General features: G+C 36.6%; 4 protein-coding genes across 12 annotated transcripts; 3 read left to right on the top strand and 1 right to left on the bottom strand.

Moving 5' to 3' along the window:
* Positions 1-6,235: 6,235 nt before the first annotated feature.
* Positions 6,236-8,826, top strand: LOC124429751. The gene is made up of 4 exons (XM_046975389.1): positions 6,236-6,997; positions 7,091-7,453; positions 7,607-7,910; positions 7,990-8,826. The coding sequence occupies exons 1-4, from the start codon at positions 6,863-6,865 to the stop codon at positions 8,247-8,249; spliced, it is 1,062 nt and encodes a 353-aa protein (XP_046831345.1). The 5' UTR covers positions 6,236-6,862; the 3' UTR covers positions 8,250-8,826.
* A 150-nt stretch (positions 8,827-8,976) lies between these two features.
* LOC124429750 (capping protein inhibiting regulator of actin dynamics-like) lies at positions 8,977-11,574 on the top strand. 2 transcript variants are annotated; one of them, XM_046975387.1, is made up of 4 exons: positions 8,977-9,962; positions 10,057-10,475; positions 10,579-10,719; positions 10,823-11,574. In XM_046975387.1, exons 1-4 carry the CDS (start codon positions 9,268-9,270, stop codon positions 10,963-10,965), a joined length of 1,398 nt encoding a protein of 465 aa, XP_046831343.1. In that variant the 5' UTR covers positions 8,977-9,267; the 3' UTR covers positions 10,966-11,574. The 2 variants fall into 2 exon arrangements, with proteins under 2 accessions (XP_046831343.1, XP_046831344.1); XM_046975388.1 differs by lacking the exon at positions 10,823-11,574 and having other exon boundaries at positions 10,559-10,674.
* Positions 11,186-25,185, bottom strand: LOC124429749. Of its 8 annotated transcripts, none has more exons than XM_046975383.1 (21): positions 25,170-25,185; positions 22,179-22,339; positions 21,853-22,062; positions 21,178-21,379; positions 19,521-19,681; positions 19,281-19,412; positions 19,002-19,181; positions 18,635-18,880; positions 18,070-18,546; positions 17,597-17,806; positions 17,287-17,450; positions 16,982-17,129; positions 16,537-16,651; positions 13,292-13,357; positions 13,103-13,227; positions 12,868-13,008; positions 12,562-12,766; positions 12,317-12,465; positions 11,970-12,185; positions 11,754-11,855; positions 11,186-11,678 (listed from the first exon to the last, which is right to left on the bottom strand). In XM_046975383.1, exons 2-21 carry the CDS (start codon positions 22,329-22,331, stop codon positions 11,595-11,597), a joined length of 3,486 nt encoding a protein of 1,161 aa, XP_046831339.1. In that variant the 5' UTR covers positions 22,332-22,339; positions 25,170-25,185; the 3' UTR covers positions 11,186-11,594. The 8 variants fall into 8 exon arrangements, with proteins under 8 accessions (XP_046831339.1, XP_046831336.1, XP_046831334.1 ...); XM_046975380.1 differs by lacking the exon at positions 25,170-25,185 and adding an exon at positions 24,644-24,733; XM_046975378.1 differs by lacking the exon at positions 25,170-25,185 and adding an exon at positions 24,323-24,457.
* On the top strand, positions 23,871-25,111 carry LOC124429752. Its single transcript, XM_046975390.1, has 4 exons — positions 23,871-24,263; positions 24,349-24,506; positions 24,617-24,745; positions 24,836-25,111. Exons 1-4 carry the CDS (start codon positions 24,182-24,184, stop codon positions 24,953-24,955), a joined length of 489 nt encoding a protein of 162 aa, XP_046831346.1. The 5' UTR covers positions 23,871-24,181; the 3' UTR covers positions 24,956-25,111.
* Positions 25,186-25,938: the final 753 nt, after the last annotated feature.

Here is a 25,938-nt window from a genome sequence, read left to right as displayed (position 1 = left end):
AGCGTGTAGAAAAGAGAATCACGAAGTGCACACACCGGAGTGCAAGAGAAAACTAAGTCGCGAACTATCAAAGTCGTGCATAAATGCGTTTATGTTTATATTACCAGAGAAAACCGGTCCGAAATTAAAATTTTTAAATACTAGAAGTTTATACTAAAATTATATTAAGCTTCGCGAGCGAATCAGAATTTTTAATGTTTAAATAAATGAAGTATTGTTTAAATATTACTATATTCTATCCCGCGTGCTATAAAAATCGTATAGATAATTATAAAATTATCGGTAATGTTAATTAATAAGCATTAGCGTTTAGAAAAGAGAATGACGAAGTGCACAGGTCGGAGTGCTAGAGAAAACTAAGTCGCGAACTATCAAAGTCGTGTATAAATGCGTTTATGTTTATATTACCAGAGAAAACCGGTCCGAAATTAAAATTTTTAAGTACTAGAAGGTTATACTAAAATTATATTAAGCTTCGCGAGCGAATCAGAATTTTTAATGTTTAAATAAATGAAGTATTGTTTAAATATTACTATAGTCTATCCCGCGTGCTATAAAAATCGTATAGATAATTATAAAATTATCGGTAATGTTAATTAATAAGCATTAGCGTTTAGAAAAGAGAATGACGAAGTGCACAGGTCGGAGTGCTAGAGAAAACTAAGTCGCGAACTATCAAAGTCGTGTATAAATGCGTTTATGTTTATATTACCAGAGAAAACCGGTCCGAAATTAAAATTTTTAAGTACTAGAAGGTTATACTAAAATTATATTAAGCTTCGCGAGCGAATCAGAATTTTTAATGTTTAAATAAAGGAAGTATTGTTTAAATATTACTATAGTCTATCCCGCGTGCTATAAAAATCGTATAGATAATTATAAAATTATCGGTAATGTTAATTAATAAGCATTAGCGTTTAGAAAAGAGAATGACGAAGTGCACAGGTCGGAGTGCTAGAGAAAACTAAGTCGCGAACTATCAAAGTCGTGTATAAATGCGTTTATGTTTATATTACCAGAGAAAACCGGTCCGAAATTAAAATTTTTAAGTACTAGAAGGTTATACTAAAATTATATTAAGCTTCGCGAGCGAATCAGAATTTTTAATGTTTAAATAAATGAAGTATTGTTTAAATATTACTATATTCTATCCCGCGTGCTATAAAAATCGTATAGATAATTATAAAATTATCGGTAATGTTAATTAATAAGCTTTAGCGTTTAGAAAAGAGAATGACGAAGTGCACAGGTCGGAGTGCTAGAGAAAACTAAGTCGCGAACTGTCAAAGTCGTGTAAAAATGCGTTTATGTTTATATTACCAGAGAAAACCGGTCCGAAATTAAAATTTTTAAGTACTAGAAGGTTATACTAAAATTATATTAAGCTTCGCGAGCGAATCAGAATTTTTAATGTTTAAATAAATGAAGTATTGTTTAAATATTACTATATTCTATCCCGCGTGCTATAAAAATCGTATAGATAATTATAAAATTATCGGTAATGTTAATTAATAAGCATTAGCGTTTAGAAAAGAGAATGACGAAGTGCACAGGTCGGAGTGCTAGATAAAACTAAGTCGCGAACTATCAAAGTCGTGTATAAATGCGTTTATGTTTATATTACCAGAGAAAACCGGTCCGAAATTAAAATTTTTAAGTACTAGAAGGTTATACTAAAATTATATTAAGCTTCGCGAGCGAATCAGAATTTTTAATGTTTAAATAAATGAAGTATTGTTTAAATATTACTATATTCTATCCCGCGTGCTATAAAAATCGTATAGATAATTATAAAATTATCGGTAATGTTAATTAATAAGCATTAGCGTTTAGAAAAGAGAATGACGAAGTGCACGGATCGGAGTGCTAGAGAAAACTAAGTCGCGAACTATCAAAGTCGTGTATAAATGCGTTTATGTTTATATTACCAGAGAAAACCGGTCCGAAATTAAAATTTTTAAGTACTAGAAGGTTATACTAAAATTATATTAAGCTTCGCGAGCGAATCAGAATTTTTAATGTTTAAATAAATGAAGTATTGTTTAAATATTACTATATTCTATCCCGCGTGCTATAAAAATCGTATAGATAATTATAAAATTATCGGTAATGTTAATTAATAAGCTTTAGCGTTTAGAAAACAGAATGACGAAGTGCACAGGTCGGAGTGCTAGAGAAAACTAAGTCGCGAACTGTCAAAGTCGTGTAAAAATGCGTTTATGTTTATATTACCAGAGAAAACCGGTCCGAAATTAAAATTTTTAAGTACTAGAAGGTTATACTAAAATTATATTAAGCTTCGCGAGCGAATCAGAATTTTTAATGTTTAAATAAATGAAGTATTGTTTAAATATTACTATATTCTATCCCGCGTGCTATAAAAATCGTATAGATAATTATAAAATTATCGGTAATGTTAATTAATAAGCATTAGCGTTTAGAAAAGAGAATGACGAAGTGCACAGGTCGGAGTGCTAGATAAAACTAAGTCGCGAACTATCAAAGTCGTGTATAAATGCGTTTATGTTTATATTACCAGAGAAAACCGGTCCGAAATTAAAATTTTTAAGTACTAGAAGGTTATACTAAAATTATATTAAGCTTCGCGAGCGAATCAGAATTTTTAATGTTTAAATAAATGATGTATTGTTTAAATATTACTATATTCTATCCCGCGTGCTATAAAAACCGTGTAGATAATTATAAAATTATCGGTAATGTTAATTAATAAGCTTTAGCGTTTAGAAAAGAGAATGACGAAGTGCACAGGTCGGAGTGCTAGAGAAAACTAAGTCGCGAACTATCAAAGTCGTGTATAAATGCGTTTATGTTTATATTACCAGAGAAAACCGGTCCGAAATTAAAATTTTTAAGTACTAGAAGTTTATATTAGAATTATTTTAAGTCTCGCGCGCGATTCAGACTTTTTATTGTTTAAATAAATGAAGTATTGTTTAAATAATACTCTATTCTATCCCGCGAGCTATAAAAACCATGTAGATAATTATAAAATTACCGAAAATATTAATTTATAAGTTTTAGCGTTTAGAAAAGAGAATCACGAAGTGCACACGTCGGAGTGCAAGAGGAATCTAAGTCGCGAACTGTCAAAGTCGTGAAAAGATGCGTTTATGTTTATATTACCAGAGAAAACCGCTCCGAAATTAAAACTTTTAAGTACTCGAAGTTTATAATAAAATTATTTTAACCCTCGCGAGCAATTCAGAATTTTTAATGTTTAAATAAATGTACTATTGTTTAATTATTACTTTTTCTTTCTCGCGTGCAGTAAAAATCGTTTAAATTATTATAAAGTTATCGTAATTATTAATTTATTAGTTTCCACGTGTATGAAAGGAAAGTGCCGATGTGCTGTGTTCGTATTGCTACTAGAGACCAACTCGGTTATTATCAGACTTAATCAAAGTACCGTTTATGTTTTTCCTGCACAGTGCCAACAACTGCGAGATATAATTTTGAAGTACATTTTAGATTAGAATTATTTTAAGTTTCTCGCTCGTTTCTGTCTTTTTAATATGTAATATTTTATATTGTTTTATCGCATTTCGCGTATATCGTATACTGTTTATATTATTAATTAAAAGTCGTATCTGTAAAATTATTAAATGTAGTCGTACGGGAGAGATTGCATTTCGTCGTTTATTCCTTGATGTACGAAAGGAGACCCGAGGTTGTCATATTGTCCTTCGAAAGGTCCTTTTTTTAGCATTATCGATCGGCAAAGGTTGATTAAAAACTATTTTATCTAACGCTTCTTACGTGCTATGAAACGCTATACGAAATATAAAATTATTTAATTAATGTCTCATCGTACTACGAGTGTATCTACATTGTTTAAATAATTATAAAATGACTGTATGTCTAAAAGGGGTGCATGTAGCGGTAAGGAAAGCTATCATTTCGTCGTTTACACCTCGGAGTACGAAACGAGACTGACGTGGTATCTCGTATCGCTCTTCCAATGGTCCTTCTCGTTGGCATTATCAATGGACGAAAGTTGAATGAAAACAATTCTATTTAACGCCTCTTATGTGCTATGCAATGCTTTACAAACTGTAATATTATTTAATTATAATAAATTATCTCATCGTACTCCGTCTGCATTATACATTGTTTAAATAATTATAATATCATCGTATTTATAAGACGAATGAATGTAGCGATACGGAAAGATTTCATTTCGACATTTACACCCCGGAGTACGAAAGGAGACTGGCTACGGTATCTCGTATCACCCGTCCCTCCAATGCTCCTACTGAATGGCACTAATGATCGACGAAAGTTGAATAAAATCTATTTTATCTAACGCATCTTACGAGCTACGCAACGCTTTACGTAAGCCTATATTGTTTATTTATTATCTCATTGTACTCCGAGTGCATTGTACATTGTTTAAATAATTATAAAATGGTTATATCTATAAGACGAATTAATGCAGCGGTACGGAAAGATTTCATATCGTCGTTTACACCTTCGAGTATGAAAGGAGACTGACGTGATGATATCTCGCATCCTTCTACCAATGGTTCTTCTCGTTGGCATTATCGAACGACGATGGTTTAAAAGAAAACTATTCTATCTAACGCGTTTCAAGTGTTATGCAACACTTTACGCAATCTAATATTGTTTAATTATTCTCTCATCTTATGCCAAGTACACTCTACGCTCATAAAATAATTATGAAATGGTCGTATCTATAAAATGATTGAATGCAGCGGTATAGAAAGAATCTATTTCGACGTTTACTCCTCGAAATACAAAAGGAGACGGACGTTTCACCCTTCCAATCTCGCATCACCCTTCCAATGGTCCTTTCTTGTTGTCATTATCGATCGACGAAGGTTGACTAAAAACTGTTCTATCTAACGCATTTTAAGTGTTATGCAACGCTTTACGTAATCAAAGGCTTGTCGAGCTGTTATCCATCGTACGAATATGTTGCTCGTATACATTGTTCACTGCAAAAAAAATTTTGAATATTATTCTCCGCGCGTGCTCCTCGTTACATAATCCTCGTTAAACTTTGCGCCAATATTTTTCATATGATGGTATGATAAAAATCTAATATAACCTGATATGAAGGCTGATTAATAAACGGTTATTAATTAGAATAAAATCTAACAACTATTAAACAAAATCGAACAAAGTATCGCGCAAGCAAAAGCAAAACATTACCACATGGCAACCACGTCTCGTCTTCGTCTTACGTTTATCCTTCTTCTTTTTTCCTCTTAACTCTGAAAGCAACTCTGAAAGCTTCCTTGTCACGTATTCGAAGAAGAAATGATGGTCGAGCCCTAAAAAAGATAGTATTATTTCCCTCAAAGCAAGCGTGAAGCTACTTTTTCTTTTTATTATCGGCTCCATTCTTTTCCTAATATCTCCTTTGATATTGCTTGTATAAGAATACAATGAAATGTCTAATATGTACTTCATTGCCATTACAAGATCTACGTGATTATTTATCAATTGGAAAATTACTTAATAGATTGCTTAGGATCATTATTGTTTAAAGTTACGCGCTTGTAGATACTTTTCATTCGGAGACATTAACAAGGCCGACAAAATATTAGAAAGAACTTACAAAATGTCCCTAAAAAAGAAACTAGAAACAGATCGTCAGGAAGAGATAAAAAAATATTCCAAAGTGTTCTCTTTAAAGTCTAAATCCCGTCTTTTATTCCAATATCAAAAATCCTACTTCTCAAACGTCTATATTCAAATGAAGGTAAATCTTTTTATGTGAACGAAATAAATTCAACAAACAACATTTTATCATTGACGGTCAAAATGTCTTCGAATAAACTAGCTCCAATGAGTAAGTACAATACTAACCAACCAATGTATTTCCAAGACAACGATTATTAACCAATCAACGTTCTTCAGCCGCGCTAAAGATTAGCCAATCATGAGAATCGCACGAGAATGCATATATTTGAATTATTTTTGTGAACGGAGACCAAAAATCGAATAATTTTAAGTTTACTCATCGTTATATCAATTATCTTAGATATGCTTTTACTTAAACAATGTTTTATCAATGCTTAAAATTATTTGTATGCTTTTGCATCATACATTTTTGTATAAAATTTATTACGTTGAATCATCAAATATTACTTATATTACTGCTTATTGCTATCGAGTAATATGATTGGTCGTTCGCTTTGATTAAAGCGCCTCCTAGTATCGTTCGTAGAAAGCTTTGTCGGTCAGTACTGTATCACGCATTTAATGCGCCTTGTGATCAAGCGCTTACATAGAATTTAATTTCTCAATGAATGTTTCGTTATATACTTTTTCGTACATTTGTTTTTATACGTTGGTGAATATCTTCAACGAGCTTAACTTATCAATTAACATAAACGATGAGAAGAGCATAGCTGGCGGTGAGTAGAGAATTAGTTTAAGAGAATCGTGGTGGGTCGCGATTCGAGTTTACAACAACGTTTGACAGGGACGTAGGAATAACGTAGATGTTATAGATAGACGTACAACTATCAAGAAAAAAACATTTAATCTAATCTATAATAATATTTTATTTGGAGAATAAGTGTATGATCAAAGTTCTACTAACTATTATTATCGAGCAATGTGACCAGCTGATAGCTAGCGCGCGCGTACGCGCGCGCAAGCTTGCGTGAGGGAGAGAGAGAGAGAGAGAGAGAGAGAGAGAGAGTTGCGTGTGTGTTGTATGTCATCTTTATATATTTTCATATATGTATTATACCATCATCGTGGTTTTATGCATAACCTAAGCTCACAAGGACGAGCTTGATGCAAGCAATAGCATATCAGTATTTTTGTTTCGAAATTGAAAATAAATCCGTACAAACGATGAGAGATGCGCATCAAGGGACTATTATTATTGCTAATCTGCATAGCAGGGAGCAGCATCGTTTTTATTGCTTTCAGCAATCAACGACCTTCCATACAAACTCTTGTTACAGAAACTCACAAACAATTACGGAATTTTCAGGTATTTAAATTATTGTAAATCTTATTGTAAATCTTAAATCTACATAATATTGCGAGGAAAGAAGATTTTTATAATTACATTTTAAAATTACAGGAAAACTTAAAAGATGTTGAGGAAAAACGACTGGTGACCGATTCAAAGTATTTAGCTTTACTTGGTCTTGATGGCCAAACAAGTACGACGCCTCTAAGTCTCAAGCCTCAGAATGTGACAGTAGTAACTCTTATAAGGCCAGGAAGCGAACAACATGCCTATGGCTTTGTTAGAAATGTCAGTCACTTCTTGCCAAATAATAGTATTGTACTTTATAGCGTTGGTTTGAACGAAGAGTCTTTCCAAAGTATCAAGGCTACTTGTAACTCAACAAGGTGTAATGCGATTCACTTTGACTTGACTCCATTTCCAGCTCACGTAGAAGATGATAGATTACACGTTTACAGACCTCTAGTTATACAAGTAATTGATTACTTATATACACACATATATGTATATTGTATATGAGGGTGCGACAATTGTGTGTGTGTGTGTGTGTGTGTGTGTGCAACATTATTTCTTCTTTCTCAATTATTGTCAATCAATGCATTTTATCAATGATGTTTCATATTACAGACAGCTTTGAATACATTAGGTTGTATTCTATACATGGATTCAAATGTGCGGTTAAATTCATCTGACATTTCAAAATATCTCTTTCCAAAGTCAGGAGTATTAACCTGGCCTACCAGGCACGCCATTAGTTCTTTAACTCATCCAAAGATGTACGAGTATTTTCACACGTCGGCAGAGGGTTTCTTTTTCCTCCCTCTTATAAGAGCATCGCATGTCGTGATTAGAAACACGAAAGAGATTAGGGAAAAGGTAATGCTACCTTGGGTTCAATGCGCACTAACGAGAGATTGTATTTGCCCTATAGGTTTGTAATTACAACACACATTTAATGTTGACCTTTTGTAATCAAGTATTATGCACATAATAACGATGGATGCTTTTAGGTGCCCAATCTGCAGGTTGTCGATTTAATAAAAGACCACAATACCGTTATTCCGGCTGCCACGCGTATGATACATCCGCATTGAATATCGTTCTCGGATTACATTTCAATTTTGACGATACCTGTTACACACACCAGGAACGAGAAACATATTTCAATAAGATACAATCTGAAGAGATTATGGAAGAATATGCTATTATCGCAAGACAGAACAATGTCACAGAATCTAACTCTAAAAGCTTCGCATCGACCGACCGTTGATATTTTCGAGCGATCTCAGTTTATTTTAGATTAATAATTTATATTATTCGCTGATCGAGCACAATTTTATTAAAGAATATAGAAAAAAAATTAGTTATAAAACAAAGTACAGACTTTTTCATAAATTTTGTAGATGACAAGTATTATCGTATAATTGGAATGGCTTTCTTCTCTCTCTCTCTCTCTCTCTGACACACGCACGCATGCACGCACGCACGCACACACACACACACACACACACACACACACCTACACACTACTGCCTTTTTTGAATAGCTTTAATGGAGAAAGAAAAACGCGCGCACGCACGCACGCAAATACACGACATCTAAAAATCATAAAGCAATTGATTACAGAGTATCAGTGTTAGCCACTGTTTACATTATTGCTATGAAAATATGGAGAAAGTTGTTGAGAAAGACAAGTTGTTCGCCTTCAGTATTAATTCTCTTTACAGAATTAATGAAAACGACTGTACAGTACTTACTTAATTATTAATGTATCGGCACGCGATGAACTGTGAAGTTAATCTATAATAAATGCAAAATAGTCATGAATATCGATTAAGATCGAAAAAGTTGTTTTCTTTAACGAAGGATAAACACAATATTTATTTTTATTTCAATTTTATTTAATACAAATAAATATAATCAATTTAAACGAAAGTACGATATTTATTGTACAATTGGCTAGCGATAAAAGCAATGAAAAGTCTGTATTATTGAGACTTACTGTATATATACACACGCATATACACACACACACACACACACACACACACACGTGTAGAGAGAGAGATATTAGAAATTTGCTCCAAGTAATTTGTTTACCCTCTCGATTGGGTAAGAGCGATCGATCTGTCGCTTATATCATATTATCAAAATCCGATTATTGTTAAATAAACGGAGCGCATCAAACATCGATTAAAGGATGGATACGTATCTTTATGCGAGCATCTTTGAATTTCTTAAAAGCTCCGATCTCGTAGAAAATTTATCTGTCAGCGATAATTCCAAAGATGGCTGCTGATGACAATATAAACTGTTCGTTCAATCGGAAAGAAAAAAATAACTGTTCTCGGCTGTATCATGAAAATCTTGACAAAGTATACAGTAGTGAAACAACATTAAATCCTAAATATTGTAATATGTTGAATGAAGGTCATCGATCCAACAAGGATATCGTTCAACAGCCTCGCTGTCATGAAAAATTAAAAAGCTCGTCCTCTGGGCCAGAGGTTCGTTATATCAATCCGGCTATTTATGCGGAATCTCTAAACAACGAAGACTACGAGGAAGAGACGACGAATATCAGGATGCGCGTTGGTCCTACTAACAAGACCAAGATTTTGGAGAATGTTGGCGCAAATAAGCGACTCATCGAGGTTAATAGCGGCGATACAGCTACAAGAACGGCCAATATGCTCTCTTGCTTGTCCTTGAAGGAAGGATTGGTCCCTTCGCCCAATGATTATGCCGATGATGAAATCGCGTCGCCGGAAACTTATCGCTGTTACTTTTCTACGTCAACGTCATCCATCGACAAATCTTCTGCCGGTCATTCCGAATCCATCTTTAACGTCAAACCAATTTCTCATCGTCGAGTCGAACGACGATGCAGAATCGACGATAAAACGAGCAGTGAACGACAACGATCGTTTACGAACGTTCTCGTCGCCGACGACAGACAAAAGTATCAACCAGAAGTACGGAGGTACGTTGTTACGTCGTTGAACTTGATTGATCATTTACACGTTCTTATTTTGCTTCTTTCTTTTTGGTATTTTCCTTTTGCCGCCTCCATTCAGGTATATCATAAACGGCCATAGGGTAGTTCATATATCAACAACATCATCGATCGACAGCTCGAAAGCTTCTCGGGTGGTCGAGGAATCCTCGCCGGTCAGAAAAAGTGCTCACGAGGAATGGTTACGCAAAAAGCGATTGTACCTTCAACGTAAAAGAGAAAAAGAGGAAATGCTGGAAACGAAGAAACGGGAGGAAGAGGAGAGATTGGCGCGCGAAAGGGAAGAAAAGGGACGGAGGGAAAGGGAGAATTTTTTCAAGTGGGCAGAAAGGAAGAGGAAAGAGGAAGAGGATAAAAGGGCGGCCCTTGAGAAGGAAATGGAAATAGAAAAACAATTGAAAGAATTTGAGGAGAAAGCGTTAGTCGCAAAAGCCTTGTGCCTTCGACAATGGACTCGTAAAAAGGATGAGGAACAGAAAGGTAAATGGTACACCATTTAGTATTATAAATAATCGTACCAATTTCACATTTTACAACGAATATTTTAATATTATTCACGTAAGAATAATAAAATCTTCGTTAGCGCAACAAAGAGCGCAACAGTTGAAGGAAGAACAAGACGAGGAAGAACGGAAAAGGAGGCAGGAGGTGAGCTTGAAGGCATACGAGGAGTGGCGAGAGAGGTCGAAGAATCGGCCTAAACCTGCGACCCAAGGATTACTTCGTTAGTCTACATTTTTATTCCGTTTATATTTTATTACGATTAAAAATTTGTCTCATTTTATTATACCCGATTTTATTATGCCTTCTTGTTCCTTCATATATAGCCCACCAAGCGGCAATGCCGACATTTGTAAATCCCACGCCATGGCAAAAGCTCATCGACGACGATACGGACGACGGGCAAGGGGACGGCGTTAAAAGGACGAAAGTGAAACGAAAAATTAAAAATAAAAAGGGAGAGCATTGACGTAATCAATGTCGTGAAAGCTACAGTTTTGAAAGCTCATATTTCGGGATAAATGATGATCGTTAAGATTCGCTTGTCTTAGATGAGCGCGTATCGTTGCTCTTACAAGCGTTGCATCTATATACGTGCGTGGTGTCAGTCTGGATCAATGGCCATATTGGATGGACGATGACGAATCATGGGATTATAAAGAAAAGTATTGACATATGCGCATTCACAATTATACAACATCAACTTATTAATATTATATTTCGTATGTTACATCCTTCTGACTATTTACCGATTATATGATTTCCTCTACACTCTGTCCGAGTTATTTATTGTGATTAAATTATAATAAATTGAAAATATCCGACGGAAAAGAGAGGAGATATAACATATTGTTTAACCAAAGTAGGATAAATGATAAAATTAAAGGAATATATTGCTATAGACTTACATGCCCATAAGTACTTAAATCATTCCAATTATTCATTAATAATTGTGTTCTTAACGAAGCGATAACGACAGTATTATTGTGCGCCGTTGCATAAACTATGCAGGTAATAATATTCCCGATAAACATGACTAAAAAGTATCTGCGAATAAAAATACAATGCTTATACGTTAGCATCTTTTACAATTCATAATTACTTGCCCATCGCTTCTTCCTCCTCCTGAAGTCTCTCAATATCCGATTTGTTCATAAAATAGTACGAAGGCTGTCGTGATTTCTGAAAAATATCGTTCAGCTGCATTATTTCATTATTATATAGTTAAAATGAAAAGCGATCTCTGCGAAAGCGTACCAAATCTTTGACGATTCGTTTCGCACCCGCTTTTATGAGAATGTTGCTTAATATTTCAACCGATGGTACTCCCATTGCGTAGTGAAGAGCAGTTCTTTCAAGCTGAAAATGAAATAAAATAAGGAACGAAGGAACGACGAGTTAGTTTACGAACGAGATTGATCGCTGACGATCGCTCGTTCTTCCGAACATGAACGTAAAGGAATGAATACGTACGTTGTCGCCAATTCGCAATGTTTCCGGATATGTATTAGCTATTAATCGTACGATCTCTTCGTTTTCTCGTAGAACAGCGATGTGAAGGGCACACCGACCGGTTATATTTTTTCCAACTGCTAATAACTTTCCACCGCCGTTATTTTTATTTAAAAGCTCCTTCACTTTGGCGACATCGGCGAAACGTATGGCACGGTGCGTATCCTCTCGTTGATCCTAACGCACGCAAAATTGAATAAACAAATGGTATGATGGTATTATCATTTACGTGCTTGCGCGCCCATCATATCTGTATTACTGTCTATGCATTACTTATTAAATCGTTCAAATTGCGTATATTCGTTTACCACGTAATTAGGAATAGATTGTAAAAATTGCACGGTCGCCTCGTGATCTCTCTGAATCGCGACGTCAACGATATTCATTTTATCGTCTTCCGCGTCGAGGATATGATCGTAACCTTCCAGCAAAAGTTCCACCAGCTTTTCCGTTTCACCTGCGAGGAAATAATGAAAAGAATATTGGAGAGAGCTTTCGTCGTTTGTCTACGACACGAGTACGTTAAAGCATCAACGTCGAATATCTTATTTACCCCTTGCGGCCAAATATACGACCCAACGATCGATCTCTTCGACATTCTCACGGATATTAGCCTGTTCCGCAACGTCCCTAGCTGTTCGATAAACTTCGTCCCTAAAACCGACGTTGACCTGTGTCTCTTGCAAAAGATGATACAAGCCGTCTTTCGAATAAGAACGTACAGCTGCAAAATGTATCATACTTTGCCCGTGCTCGTCCTGTGAATTAAAAGATAAATTTAAATATATACACTTTGCCATATTTTAACGTACTTGATAAACTTTCTCAATACTTTTTGTTTGATTATTGAGTAACGTACTCTGTTTGGGTTGCTAAAAGTTGATTCTGGTACATCGGAATCTGGACTTTGAGGATAGCCCGCGTCCTCGTCCCCGTTTTCATTGTCAGGATTGTCGAGAGATTCGTTTTCACGTTCGGGTATTATCAGTACGTTGGATTCCTATAACATTATCGTATACGTACGAATATTATAAAATGAATGCTGGTGCCACATGATAGATCCACATTAATTGCATACGTGCACAAATACGAACCCGCCGATCGTCACTTTTATTATTGCTAGCAAAATTGTATAGATAAGTCGCCAAATATGTGACCGGATCGTTTGGACGTGCATTAGCCACTTCGGTTAGACCCTTGATCAATGGATCACCCAAAGCTGTCAAAATATACTCAAAGTCAAAAACTTTTTTATGCGTAAATTTTCACGCGATACGACTTACACTTACACGATGCTAAATAACGACCTTCCTCCGTGCGAAATATAGGAATATCGAGTTGATTATCGTCTGAAAAATATATTCTCTTTTATTGCTCGATATATATATATATATATATGTATACATATATACATATACATATAAGACGATAGGATATATATAAAAAAGAGAGAGAGAGAGAGAGAGAGAGAGAGAGAGAAGGAGCTCTTTATATTATATGAAATATAATATAAAGAGCTTGTATGATTTAATACAAATAATATGCGAAATGAAAAGGTGCAAGGAAAATCGTGATTAAAATCGTGATTAAAATCGTGATTAAACTCGTCACAAATATTGTACTTTTCTTCAAACTCTTCAATCTCAATATGCAAAAGCAAGAAATTAGTGTTTCGGTGATTATACAAACGATAGGATTTGCATTTTATATTAGACGAAAGTTTATGTAAATATATTTGTAAAAATAATTGAACCACAAATTCATGAAGAACGAATACACACATACATATTTACGTAAGTATTTGGAAAGATGTGCCAGCGTTGTTCTTTTTTCGCGTGAACATTGACACGTGCATAATGAAGGCAAGAGAAGCTAAGCTTCGTTCATTGTTCAAATGTTCATTAAAATTCATTCTATTGTAACCAAAATTTCATCGAATAACATCTTTTTGGACGACTATTTTACAATACATATAATATCACGTACGCACAGTAATAAGAAGCATACTTCTAACAATCAGTGCGATAACAATGTGTCGAGACAATATTATTAGTTTTTTTGGCTTTCAATGTTTTACTGACCTAATAAAAAATGCGACCTTCTTCTCGGCAAATAATCCAACCACGCAATGTTTCATTTTTTCTATTAAAATAATTACTCAAACTGAATGTGAAATGTCCGATACACGAGAAAGAGTCAGACAACGCGTTCACACATCTTTCCAACGTAACACATTGAAGAAAAGAGTTTAAAAATGTTTTCTCTCCCTCTCTCTCCCTCTCTCTCCCTCTCTCTCCCTCTCTCTCTCTCTCTCTCTCTCTCTCTCTTTCTATGCTACAAGAAGCGATTATTAGTAATCCGGACTGTGATAGAGGAAGAAAATCGACTTATCACGAAATAATCAACAAAGAATCTCTTAAGAATAATTCTGAAATATTATCTAGTTGGAAGCATCTAGCATTAGATCGATGTCGACGATACTGTGATAAAATTGTTATCTCTCTTGCAAGGTGAAGATCCGTCGTCGATCGTGATCGAGTCGCTTCGTTGTCGATCAAGATCGAAGTCTTCTCGTGTTGGTCTTCTTCCGAAAAATACCGGCGATCATGCTGGCGATTCTGATAGAATTGTTCAACGTTAATTCTTTCTCCAATAGGAGAATATTCGAAATAGCCCTTGAAAAGTCTTGGAGGCTATGCAATTCCGAGATCGACAAGCATTGCTGATTGGCTATTTTATAAGTATCCTTGCGCGGCGTGTCGCTCACGCTTAACCCACGAACGACGCATAAATGTTTAAAATGGTCTCGTTCTTTCGACAATTCGGGAAACTTTACGATCAGCGTGAACTTTAACGTGTTGCCGATTGCGTCAAGTCTGGAACTAAGGAAGCCAAATTTAACGTCCTTCTTAAAATGCAATCTTTGATCCAACAGGCGCATCACTTTGGCTAATTTCACGTAGGCTCGACCGATCAGTCCTGGTCTGTTGTTCGTAGTACGAGATATCACTCTTAAATGATCTTGAACGTTCACCCAAGCTGCCAAATCGCCATTAGCAGAAATGTAAACTCCACGGCCGTAAGGCCAATGTCTGCCGTGAAGTCGTTTAACATCGTGAATTTCAAATTCGGTTATTGGCAACAAGAGGCCGGCTGCTGCCAATTGAGCTCTCAATGGACTTGGCTGATCTAAAAGTTCGCTCAATGTCAAATAATTCCCGGTCTCGTCCTCGGTGCTACCTTCCGCCATTATCACGGAAATTTCCGGGCTCATAAATTCGCTCGTTAGGATCCGTTCGACGTCTTCGAGTTGATTCACGGTAAGGGTCAACGGTAGAGTATAATCCTCGAGATTTCTGCAACATTCAATGACGCCGGCCTGAACGTATTTCGCGGACGGATCAAGATCATAATTTTCCAAGGCAGACACGGCCACTTCGTCTACATAATCTCCTTTGTCGTCGGCCGAATCGTTCATGTCGAAAAAATGAGCCGATGGATGATCCGGAATATCTCCGCTAGCTGTCAGACAATGCAATTCCCTGATAATTGGATCGAAGAGCTCGGCAAAGACCACGTAGCTCTCGTAATCGGGCACAACGATGATATCGTTATCAACAGTATCGTCCATGCTTGCGACGGAATGGTTGCTTTCGCTGGTCTTGTTAGTGGCGATGGGATTGCCATATTTCTTAAAAGCCGGCCAGATAACATCAAAAAGATTGTGGTCCATGCGTGTCACACGGTGCTTTATACGATCGAATATCGGCCGTTTGAGACAACGACCAAGCAGTGTACCAGGATTCGAGGGTGTCCTAACAGCTGAGTTTCGTCTAGCGCCAGCCAGCAAGCGGAAGCATCTCTCCAAGGTCGCCAATGTTTCTGGTTCGCTAGCGTCTCGTCGCGCCGAGTACTTGTCTCCTCCGGGCACTGTTACTCATCCATGCGAGACCGAGCGTGAGAGGACACGGTGAATGGAACACGGGTGCCGATGTGCCGTCGATGGATGGGTGATTAAGATAGTTATCAATTAAAATAATGTTATGTGCTCTCTAGAACGTATGCGTGCGTTTTTGTTTTTTTTTTACAAAAAATTCAATGTGTCACTATTTACGATCGGCCAAGTATAAAAGATAAAAATTATACATTATATCAATGCATTTGCGATGTCAAATTAAACTACTCGTTGTATTGCACCCGATCGATTATCGACTGATAGATCCATCTGGTATCCATTAAGACGGGGACAATAAATAGAGTGCGATAAATGAGACGGTGCGGAAATTTGAGATTTCTTTTATCGACAGACGTAACAAACAGATGACGTTTTATGTACGACGCGATAAAAAATTTATTTTATTATCGGTCGTTATTTTACTCTTGAATTTATTTTCATTTACTTATTTTCATGGAAATTACTGGAAAGGAAAAGTTTATCCCGATAATATTTGAATAATTTTAAAAGAAAAATTGGAGTCACATATGTTATTTACTTTTTTTGTGCTTTATACGTTTGATATTTAAATACCTTTGTCCGTCAACATTTCTTCGGCGAGTTTTTCGCTGGCTCCGAAATCACGAAGTAGTCTTTTGTGCGATAGTTCATCCTGATTTAGTTTGTAATGATCCGCCTTATTTCCTAACTACATGGGAAATCGTTAGATGATGTAATAACAGATGGATAAAGCTGTCAAAAATGTCTACGCTATTGTATGTATGTGAACAAAGTTTGATATCAATTTGCATTGATATTAGAAGAGAAAATATCTTAAGCTGTACACGCTGATGAAAATTAATCAATAAGATTTCAAATTCAAATTCGAGTACTCGAAATAGGGAATAAAATTACAAAAAGATTGTTTCGATATATTGCTATCCGTGAACGTAAATACAATAATTTCTATGGGACTTTTCGCGGGTCTCGAAATAACGTCACCTTTGTCGTTTGACGAAAAGTTTACTCGTTTACTCACATTGTCCTTTACAAGCGGATTCGCTCCCAAATTAAGAAGAAGATTGTAATAATGTCCGTTGTCGGCGAGCGTTGTTGCATAATGCAACGGCGTTCTACCGTCGAGATCGATCGCGTGTGCCGTTTCCGGGAATCTTCCTGCCAGATACCTAACGAACGGAACATAAACGTTTAAACGTCCCTATTGGCATTAGATCGATGAAAATGTATCGTAAAGGCCGCATGAACGATGGTTTAAACTATCGTTAAATCGATTACTCATATTATATATCATTTCGTCTGAGATATCATTTCGACAGAGCTTACCTGATGACAGCTGTATTACCAAAGACCACTGCAACGTGAAGAGGCGTTGCACCGCGAGGCGACGAACCGTCCCTTGCTACGGCAAATTTGCGACGATCCAATGCGCTTTGCAAATCTCTTAGATTCCCTTCTCGCGCTGCCATATGTACGGCGTGAATTTTTCCCTTCAAATCAAACAATTTATGAGAATAGCTAAGTAAATAGGGCTAAGTGTCGTTTCTTCATAGACAATAACCCTATTCGCGTATCATTATACATATAAATAAATATAAAGCAATTCAAAACAATTCTATCTTGTCGATTTATGTACCATATAAGCAGGCACATTGTCGATGAAGGCCTGAAGTTCGGGATTATTCGATTGCCGACCAACAAGTCGTCTACCTTCGCCGTTCAACACCAACGCTGCCAATTGTTCCATATTTCCGTTCTCCAATAAATTCTCCACTTCCGGATCCAAAATCATGCTACCCTCTTTCAATTCCGCTTCTGGTAACTCTTCGTGTTCGCCCACGATGACCTAATGAGAGAGGAACGATCGAGTGTCTAAGCGAAAATGTAGTCTGCATAGACACCGTTTGCCGATCGATACGAAAGATAATAATCGTACGTGGGAATACTTTCTTTCGGATCGATCGTGCCGCGTCCAAAGCGCTTGTATGTACTTGTATATATCTGTTGGTTTGGCGAAAGAAAAATATCTACATATTATTGTATTATTTATATAATATAAACATGCCTGATATTTATTAGCGAAGATTTCAATTTGTCTAACGCTTATACCTGATCTTCTTCGTTCGTTGGATCATCGACCCCAGAGTCGCCCGTACTAGGATCACTCCTCTCCTCTTGATCGGTACCAATCGGCTCATTCGTTGTATCCTCAACCTTATCAGATTCCTCGATCTCTCGAGGTTGCTCTTTCGCGTCGTTTCCGTTCGTTTCTTCTGCCGTATCTTCTGCCATTTCCTCATCTTTCTCGTCGTCTATCGTGTCGTCCTTCTCGTCGTCCTTCTCGTCGTCCTTGTCGTCGTCCTTCTCGTCGTCCTTGTCGTCGTCCTTGTCGTCGTCCTTGTCGTCGTCCTTGTCGTCGTCCTTGTCGTCGTCCTTGTCGTCGTCCTTGTCGTCGTCTTTCGCGCCAGTAATTACATCATCGTCCGACGATTTCTCTTCGTTTCCTTCGACTATTTCGGACGTAAGCTCGGACAAACCCTCATCTTTCGTAATCGAATCATCCTTCTCTTCTTCAACTATTTTCGCCTAATCCACGACGATAGTAATCAAAAGTCGATAGTAATCGTACATTACTGTTAGTTACTGTTTAGTTGAGAAATGATAGATTACGTACGTCCTCGGTAATAACGTTTGAGCTCCTAATTGATGGTTCGGCGCTTTCAAATGCACTGTCGACCTCATTGCTACTTGGCGATTTCTTTGCTGGACGTACAAATGTTTCAGCTACCTCCAAGATTCTCCAGTCCCAATTTTTTGGATAGGACATTCCCGATACTCGTGGCGCTTCCGGTATCACGACTAAATTGGATAGGTCCACGTCGGACGGACGATTTTTATAAAAAGCGGCTGCCTTTTGTTTCTGACAAGTACCATCGTTATATGAGTGAAAGACGAGATAAGAAATGAGATAGGAAAAAGGAAAAAGAAAAAAATGATGTTATAATATTCGCCTGATATCCTTTCTACGCTAATATACTAACGTTATCCAATTTGCTTTCGTCGGCCCCATGCTCGGTCAATAGATTGTACATGGCACCGTCGTCCTTCAACGCAGCCGCATAATGTAACGGTGTTTTACCTTCGTTATCTTGGGCCGTTACTATCGATGGATACCTCTCAAGGATTTCACGAGCGACTTCCAGATAACCCAATCCGGCAGCCTGAATGATAATGCGCAAGTTTTATAATCGCGAGATAGATAGAAATTATAATAAACCTTTATATTCTAACGTCAATTCTCATCGGATCCATTAAAGTACCTTGTGCAAGACGTTCAAACCGTTTGCATCCTTGCTACACAAAATAATAGGCGAGACCGGATCCTCTAATTTCTTCTTCAGACCCTCCAAATCGTTTTTCACAGTCGTTGAGTGTACATCTTTCACGGTACCCTGAAAACCAATTGCGATCTTGTTTTGCTTTGTTTTCTTTTTTTCTTGCTTTTCTTGTTTCTCTTGTTTCTTGTTGCGACGGACCACAATAAATAAACGAATACTTGCCATTATAAAAGGTACCGCTTCCAAAAACTTCTTCACCCTCGGATTGTTGCTTGTCTCGCATCGTAATTTGCCACCGTGACCTTCCCATAGAACCTGCTGCAATTTTCTAATGTCCCGATTATGAATCCATATTCTTATATTGGAAGGCTTGAAGTCAAAGGCTGCGGGCAAACATTAAGTTAAGAGATACATATTTCATTTCGGCAACGTCCAGGCATCGATAGAACTCGTCAGACCCTTTTTTTATTTTTTATTTACTCATTGTCAGTCAGCGTCCTTGTCATTTTTCTCTCCTTTAGATTGACGTTCGCGATCGATAAATTATGCGAACCATGAATAGAGAAGATTCCTCGTATCGCGAAATTAATGTTTCTTACTTGTTACGCCTCTATAAATCCAATCCTTATAAAAGCGATGCTTCAAAGTAGAACTTTTCGACGATGTTGAAAGAAAATAAAATACTTCTTAATACAATTAATCCATTAAATCTATCTGGGCAGGGGGAGTGATCACGTATCACGCTTTAGAATATTTATGAAGCACGCAATATATCATGGAGAAATATATATGGAGGCTCGTGTTTGTAAAACGACATTAATATAAATATAGGCGAAGCCAATCGAATGAAATTACTTGGAATAAAATGTCGAGCGAGTAAGCACTGACCTTCTTTTGCACAATGGACACACGGACACATTCCGTTAAGTATTTATGAACGTCGGAACTTTTCATGCTTCGCGGATTCGTCAATTATTTACATAACTAAACGGGAAAAACAGAAATAGGTAAAAGTGCTTAGCTTCGGCTAATATTGAAAGATAATGCCGTAGAAATGATGTAAGTTTTATCACGGAGAAGGATTACTTTCACTTCAAATCTTTCCAAATCTCTCCAAATTCAATATTATAAGTACTTACGGCGTACTCCTTTAATATTTCTTTCTAATATTTTCTATTAGACTCGAGTAACCTACGAGAAACTCGGACTAATGTTTACATTTCCGTACGTCGATGCACGGATAGCGTGTTCGATCGCGATATAATAAATATTTGAGGAAGTAAGCAGGGCAGTGGACGATCCTCGTGATATCGTCATCGCTTTACAGGGCGTCGCGCCGCCTTTGCAACCCGAATAAACGTATTGCAGTGAACGTAGCGTTAGTAAATAAATTAACCGTGCAAATGACCGGCTACATTATAAACGCAAAGTATTCATCGTTTTCTCTTCGATGTGTTTTAGATTAATTCCAAAAATTGAATATCTTCGCGATCAATGCTTTAACATTCGGATGCTTTAACATGCTTTTAACGTTCGGACTTTAATAACTAACAATTTCTTTCGTTTTTAATTTCTTTCAGATTGCGTCCTTTGATACGAGGAATACTATTTATTTGCCTTATGAATTTATACTTAATCGATCTTCCGATGGTCATTAGGCGTACATAGGTCTATAAAATGTAATGTTGGGGATTAACATTAGGATTAAATAAGAGAAGGAACGAAAATTTTCAAGTTGCACGGTACATATATTACGCAGGGTTAACGTAACATAATTGAGTCTGACCGACAATGGAGCTATTAATTAGAGCTTTTGTCACTTGCAACTACGATCAATTAGATGTTTATAAAGTGTCTAAAGATCCAAATGTCCGCTCACTTTCTTTCGTAGTGCTGCCTTTTCGATTAGGCATCCTCTCCGTTTCGGCTAACTCGACCTCGGAACTGTGTTCAAGATAATAAGCTGCCGGATTTCCACGCTTGTCGCAAACACTGGCGTCGCAGCCACCCTCTATCAAAATGTCCCACACCGTGCTAGGATCTCTACAGGCAGCGCAATAATGTAAAGCCGTTCTACCTTCCTGAAGAAGAAAAAGAAAAAGAGTAGGAATGACATATCGACGCGACTCTATGAACTTTGAGTCCACGTAAGGGAAATAAACTATTTAATCGAGCAAATTAGAAAGTGGATATATCTATCCTACGTATGTGTTTTCTTTTTAACGGTATAACAAAGCTATTTAGTAATAGCTCGAATAATAAAGCAAAATTTCTCTAAAATTTCTTTAATCTCCGACTAGGTTAAAACATTAAAAGCAAAAAAACTACCGACGCAGATGCGCGCAACTGAAGACGAATGATCCGAGGGAAAAACAAATAATTCATACTTTCCGATATTATTTCTGTCACGCGACGGAGAAAGAACTACGTTGAATATAGAGGGTATGTTCAATCGTTTCTCTACCGATTGATATTTCGAGTCGATGCTTTGATCGGGCTTGCGATAACAATTTCATGGCTGTGCGTACTTGCGAGTTCATTAACAGCAACTCACTTTGTCCCTTTGTTGAGTCGTGATTGGGTAATTATGTACAAGCCATGCAACTATTTCTGGTTGATCATGATAAATCGCCTTGTGAATGAGCGGTATCCCGGATGGATCCTTAGCGATGGCCAACTTTTTCTTTGGTTCTTCCGTTATAATCCTCTGAGTTTCTACCAAGGAACCTCGCGTAACCGCGTCGTGAGCTTGAGATATCTTCGTCTGCGACATTATATCGTATTATTTTTCGATATATATATATGTATGTATGTATGTATGTGTGTATGTAGATACATACAAATACATGTTTGTATCTATAATGTTATTGTTCATCTTACCAGGTAATTCGGGAGTCCCTTCAGGAAGACACGGGTTCTAAGATCTGGAGAATGTTCGCCCAACAAACGTGCGCCACGTCCCTCCAACACAATATTTTCAAGCTTCTCGAGCTCACCGCGTACCAACCAATTCTTCAACGTTGTCGGATTCATTTTTAATCCTGCGTCGTTATAAAGTATATAATTATTTGTAGGATCGTTATACGATCTAACGTATAACGTAAAAACTATAATTCTCATCTGTATATCTTATTTCGGGTCACGAGATAATCAGAGCACGAATTAAAAACTATAACAACGTTTCGTTGTTACAAGAACGTATAAAGAAGATGCGGTATTTTTTAAAAATATCACGTACTACGGAATTATATCAACTATTACCGGTATAAAGTTAAAACATCCGTACCTTCATAACGTAACGTCTTTAAACGTTAACAGATTTGTAGAAAGAAAAAAAAAAAGTCTCATCCAAAGCGTCTGATTGAGAAACGAATTAGGCAATGGAATGTCTCAAATGTGGAATGTCTAAAAAGAACGAACGCGTTTCAAGGATCACGCTTGAAATGAAGCCGAGTCTTAGCGTCGTGTCTAGTTATTATTAACGCCACCTATAAACTCATTTACATTTTTGGTGCCCATTATATTAAACGCCTAATCATGAATATTTTCATTTCGTCTTATCGAGGAATCGTAAAATGTTTATTTAAGAATTAACAATTAAAAAGAAATTCGGACGAGTTACGTTGAAACGATACTCATGCCCGGCAATAAGAGTGTTTCGCACAACTATTCAAAATATAATTAATTGATTGTCGCACACGTGCTCCAGTTAACGAAACAACCCACTCACACACGTAGTCACGTGTAAGTAGAGGAGCGCGCGTGCGCGCGCGCGCGCACACACTCTACATCAAAGATGTAAAGTTACATCGAAGAATTAGCGACAATTTCGTTTTCTCGCAACACGCACAACATAATTGAGTACTACGTCGAAATTACTCCGTTTTACCAAACCGATTACAGAACCTTCGGGTTCCCGCGTGCGACTGCCGATACCGTTGCGTACTTTTCTACCTCTCCTACTACTGCTATCTAACCGTAGGACTTGCCTTCTATTATTCACGAGGTACTATACTTACAAAACGGACCTACATGCCATAACATGTCGGGGGTAGAGTAAAGAAAGACAATAAGATTCTTAAATCGATGCGGATGATCAAATGCTTCTCCATTCAAACTCATGTTCCAAGCAAAATGCAACTCTTATTATCTGATTGTCAAAGAGCACTGTAAAAATGCACAGTGTGCATTTTTTCTATCTCACAATACCAATAACAATATCATAGGTAGCCAATTATTATTGTAGATAATATCGAAGAGATTTCATTCTCGTATTCTCTTAACAACGAGCCTCATTCGTACATTCGAATAAGTCGTAAGTTAAGGATGTAATAAAATCATGCGCAAGAGAAATGACCGTTGATCAATAAGTCAAAAGATATCGTATCGTATCGTATGGGGGAATCCTTGAGTTAACCCGATCGATTCTCCCTCTTTCTTTTCCTTTTTTTCCCCCACTCGCTTCCGTATGTTATTATACTTGCATATTTTAGCAAGCTTCAATAGAAAATAAATGTATGCTTAAGCGAGATGGCAGTTGTCACTTGTGGACTTTGCGTCTTTATACGCGCATTTATTTAAATCCATCTTCTTGCATAACCTGCATAACGAAAAGAATACGTAAACGCTTCAAATTCTCCTATAAATACTCGTTCAATGACGATAGAAATAACTGAACGATTGGCAAAATAAGGAAAACGCGTAAAGTAGTACGACTGGATTAAGTAAACGATCCAGAGAAATGCCGATGTCGCTACGGGACGACTATAGTTTGCAGAAAATTTATGAAACCTTTGCAAATTTTCATTACGAAACGATCGCGACAACGTTTAGCAATGAATCGTTATCGTGAAAAGTAGTCTCATACTTTATTTACTTCGAGCATGTATCGGCGATTTAATAAGCAGTTCGAAATGTTTCAAGTATTGTCGATCCTCTCGACATTTCTTATCCTTATGATCGGTGGTAATTGTTTAAATTTTTAAATAATATCTTTGTTCTTACCCTTATTTAATTATTCTTACCCTTTAAACGCGCGTGTTTCTCTCAGGCTCACCGTCGGACGGGGCTGATCTAAACGGGACCGAATTTAAATGCACTGGACGTTCATATAACAATGTCACTTTAACCGCATATTATCCAGACTATACGAGTGACGATGAAATCGATTATTTGGACATCAGGGGAAAGAAACTGAAAACTCTACAGGTTCGTAAACATTTACGATTAGGCTCTTACGATAAAGGCTCTTGAAAATATAAATTGATCTGATATTATTGGACAATTATCGCTGGGCAACTAAAATTAATTCATTCTAGGATTACATAGATGGACGTGAGACTTACGTTAGCGCCAGCATGGACTTGATAGGTACGGGTCTCAAGTATGGCTCTAATCTGTGCATACCCGAATTGAACGAGCACTTTGGAAGGCGCATTCCTTTGCAGGTGTAATTATAGGCGTAACACGATTGAAAACGAATTCTCGACAATGATCTTTCTTTCCAATCAATCGATCCTAATGTTTCCATATTTCAGGCACGTGACTATGATAGCAACATTAAAGAAAGAAAATTCACGAGAGTGGACATTTGCGTCAGGACTGATGTCGACAGTTATGATAAGGCTGTGAATCGTCTTGTCACACTATATGTATGATCGTTTCGATCAAGAGAAAAATTAAATTAACGGTTACTATATGCTTATCCTTTCAAATCTTTCTATAGCTTATTATGCATAAGCTATATCCGAAAAATATTGCATTTTTTAACATGACATTTTGTTCAAAATAATAAAGCTTATATTTAAAAAGTATATATTTTTATCATTAGATAACGATCGTATAAATATATCATATTAAAGTTTAACTTACTAAGATGTCGATCCTTTACTTCGTCATTAAGAAATTCATATGACGAAGTCAATGACTTTCTCAATTACTCTCGAAACATTCTAATTCGTCTTGAAAGATCATTCCAACTTTTAAGAACATTTCATATCGTTAATTAGTCAATTAATAAACCAATCTGTTATTTGAAATACTGAAGAAATTTTTCGTTAAGACATACGTTCGTACTATTCCCGCGCAAGAAATAAAAAAACCGTTTTCCTCGAAGGTGCTGCCACGCCGAGTGTGACGTAGCAAGCCATTTCCAGCGAGTTGATTGGTCCTGACGTACGTTGAAGACTTACTTCCTATTGGTAGATAACAAATTACATACTGACAAGCCAATGAGAAACTTTTAGCTCGTTTCTCTAATTAAAAACGTATTAATAAACAATTGTATGTAATTATATACGTATAAACAATTATATATGATTATATGTAAAAGTAATATTTAAATCTTCAATATTATTTCAATGTAGTGCAACGGATACATTGACAATCAATCATTTTGAAAATATTATTTTCGAAAGATTCTTGAGCTTATAAGGGCGCCAACTCTGAAATATTTAAAATGGAATATTTTAATATCATGTTCGTAAACATTTCTTTAAGTCCGTAAAAAAGGAAAAGAAAAAATTAAATTGAATAAAACTATTAAGTAGTCTAATGTTTTTTCAAGCCCACGCAATATACATGTACATATATACATATATATATATGTGTGTGTGTGTGTGTGTGTGTGTGTGTGTGTGTG

Source organism: Vespa crabro, chromosome 16 (assembly GCF_910589235.1).
Source record: "Vespa crabro chromosome 16, iyVesCrab1.2, whole genome shotgun sequence".
Taxonomy (NCBI): Eukaryota; Metazoa; Arthropoda; class Insecta; order Hymenoptera; family Vespidae; genus Vespa; species Vespa crabro.
Note: the sequence above shows the minus strand (reverse complement) of the source record. Positions and strands in the feature narration are given on the sequence as shown.

Coding starts and splice junctions, on each gene's coding strand:
- LOC124429751 (XM_046975389.1), top strand. CDS start 6,863: ATGCGCATCAAGGGACTATTATTATTGCTAATCTGCATAGCAGGGAGC. Junction 6,998..7,090: donor AACAATTACGGAATTTTCAG/GTATTTAAATTA, acceptor TTAAAATTACAG/GAAAACTTAAAAGATGTTGA. Junction 7,454..7,606: donor ACAGACCTCTAGTTATACAA/GTAATTGATTAC, acceptor TTCATATTACAG/ACAGCTTTGAATACATTAGG.
- LOC124429750 (XM_046975387.1), top strand. CDS start 9,268: ATGGCTGCTGATGACAATATAAACTGTTCGTTCAATCGGAAAGAAAAA. Junction 9,963..10,056: donor TATCAACCAGAAGTACGGAG/GTACGTTGTTAC, acceptor GCCTCCATTCAG/GTATATCATAAACGGCCATA. Junction 10,476..10,578: donor AAAGGATGAGGAACAGAAAG/GTAAATGGTACA, acceptor AATCTTCGTTAG/CGCAACAAAGAGCGCAACAG.
- LOC124429749 (XM_046975383.1), bottom strand. CDS start 22,331: ATGAATCCGACAACGTTGAAGAATTGGTTGGTACGCGGTGAGCTCGAG. Junction 21,380..21,852: donor CGACTCAACAAAGGGACAAA/GTGAGTTGCTGT, acceptor TTTCTTCTTCAG/GAAGGTAGAACGGCTTTACA. Junction 19,182..19,280: donor GTTTGAACGTCTTGCACAAG/GTACTTTAATGG, acceptor ATTATCATTCAG/GCTGCCGGATTGGGTTATCT.
- LOC124429752 (XM_046975390.1), top strand. CDS start 24,182: ATGTATCGGCGATTTAATAAGCAGTTCGAAATGTTTCAAGTATTGTCG. Junction 24,507..24,616: donor AGAAACTGAAAACTCTACAG/GTTCGTAAACAT, acceptor AATTCATTCTAG/GATTACATAGATGGACGTGA. Junction 24,746..24,835: donor GAAGGCGCATTCCTTTGCAG/GTGTAATTATAG, acceptor TCCATATTTCAG/GCACGTGACTATGATAGCAA.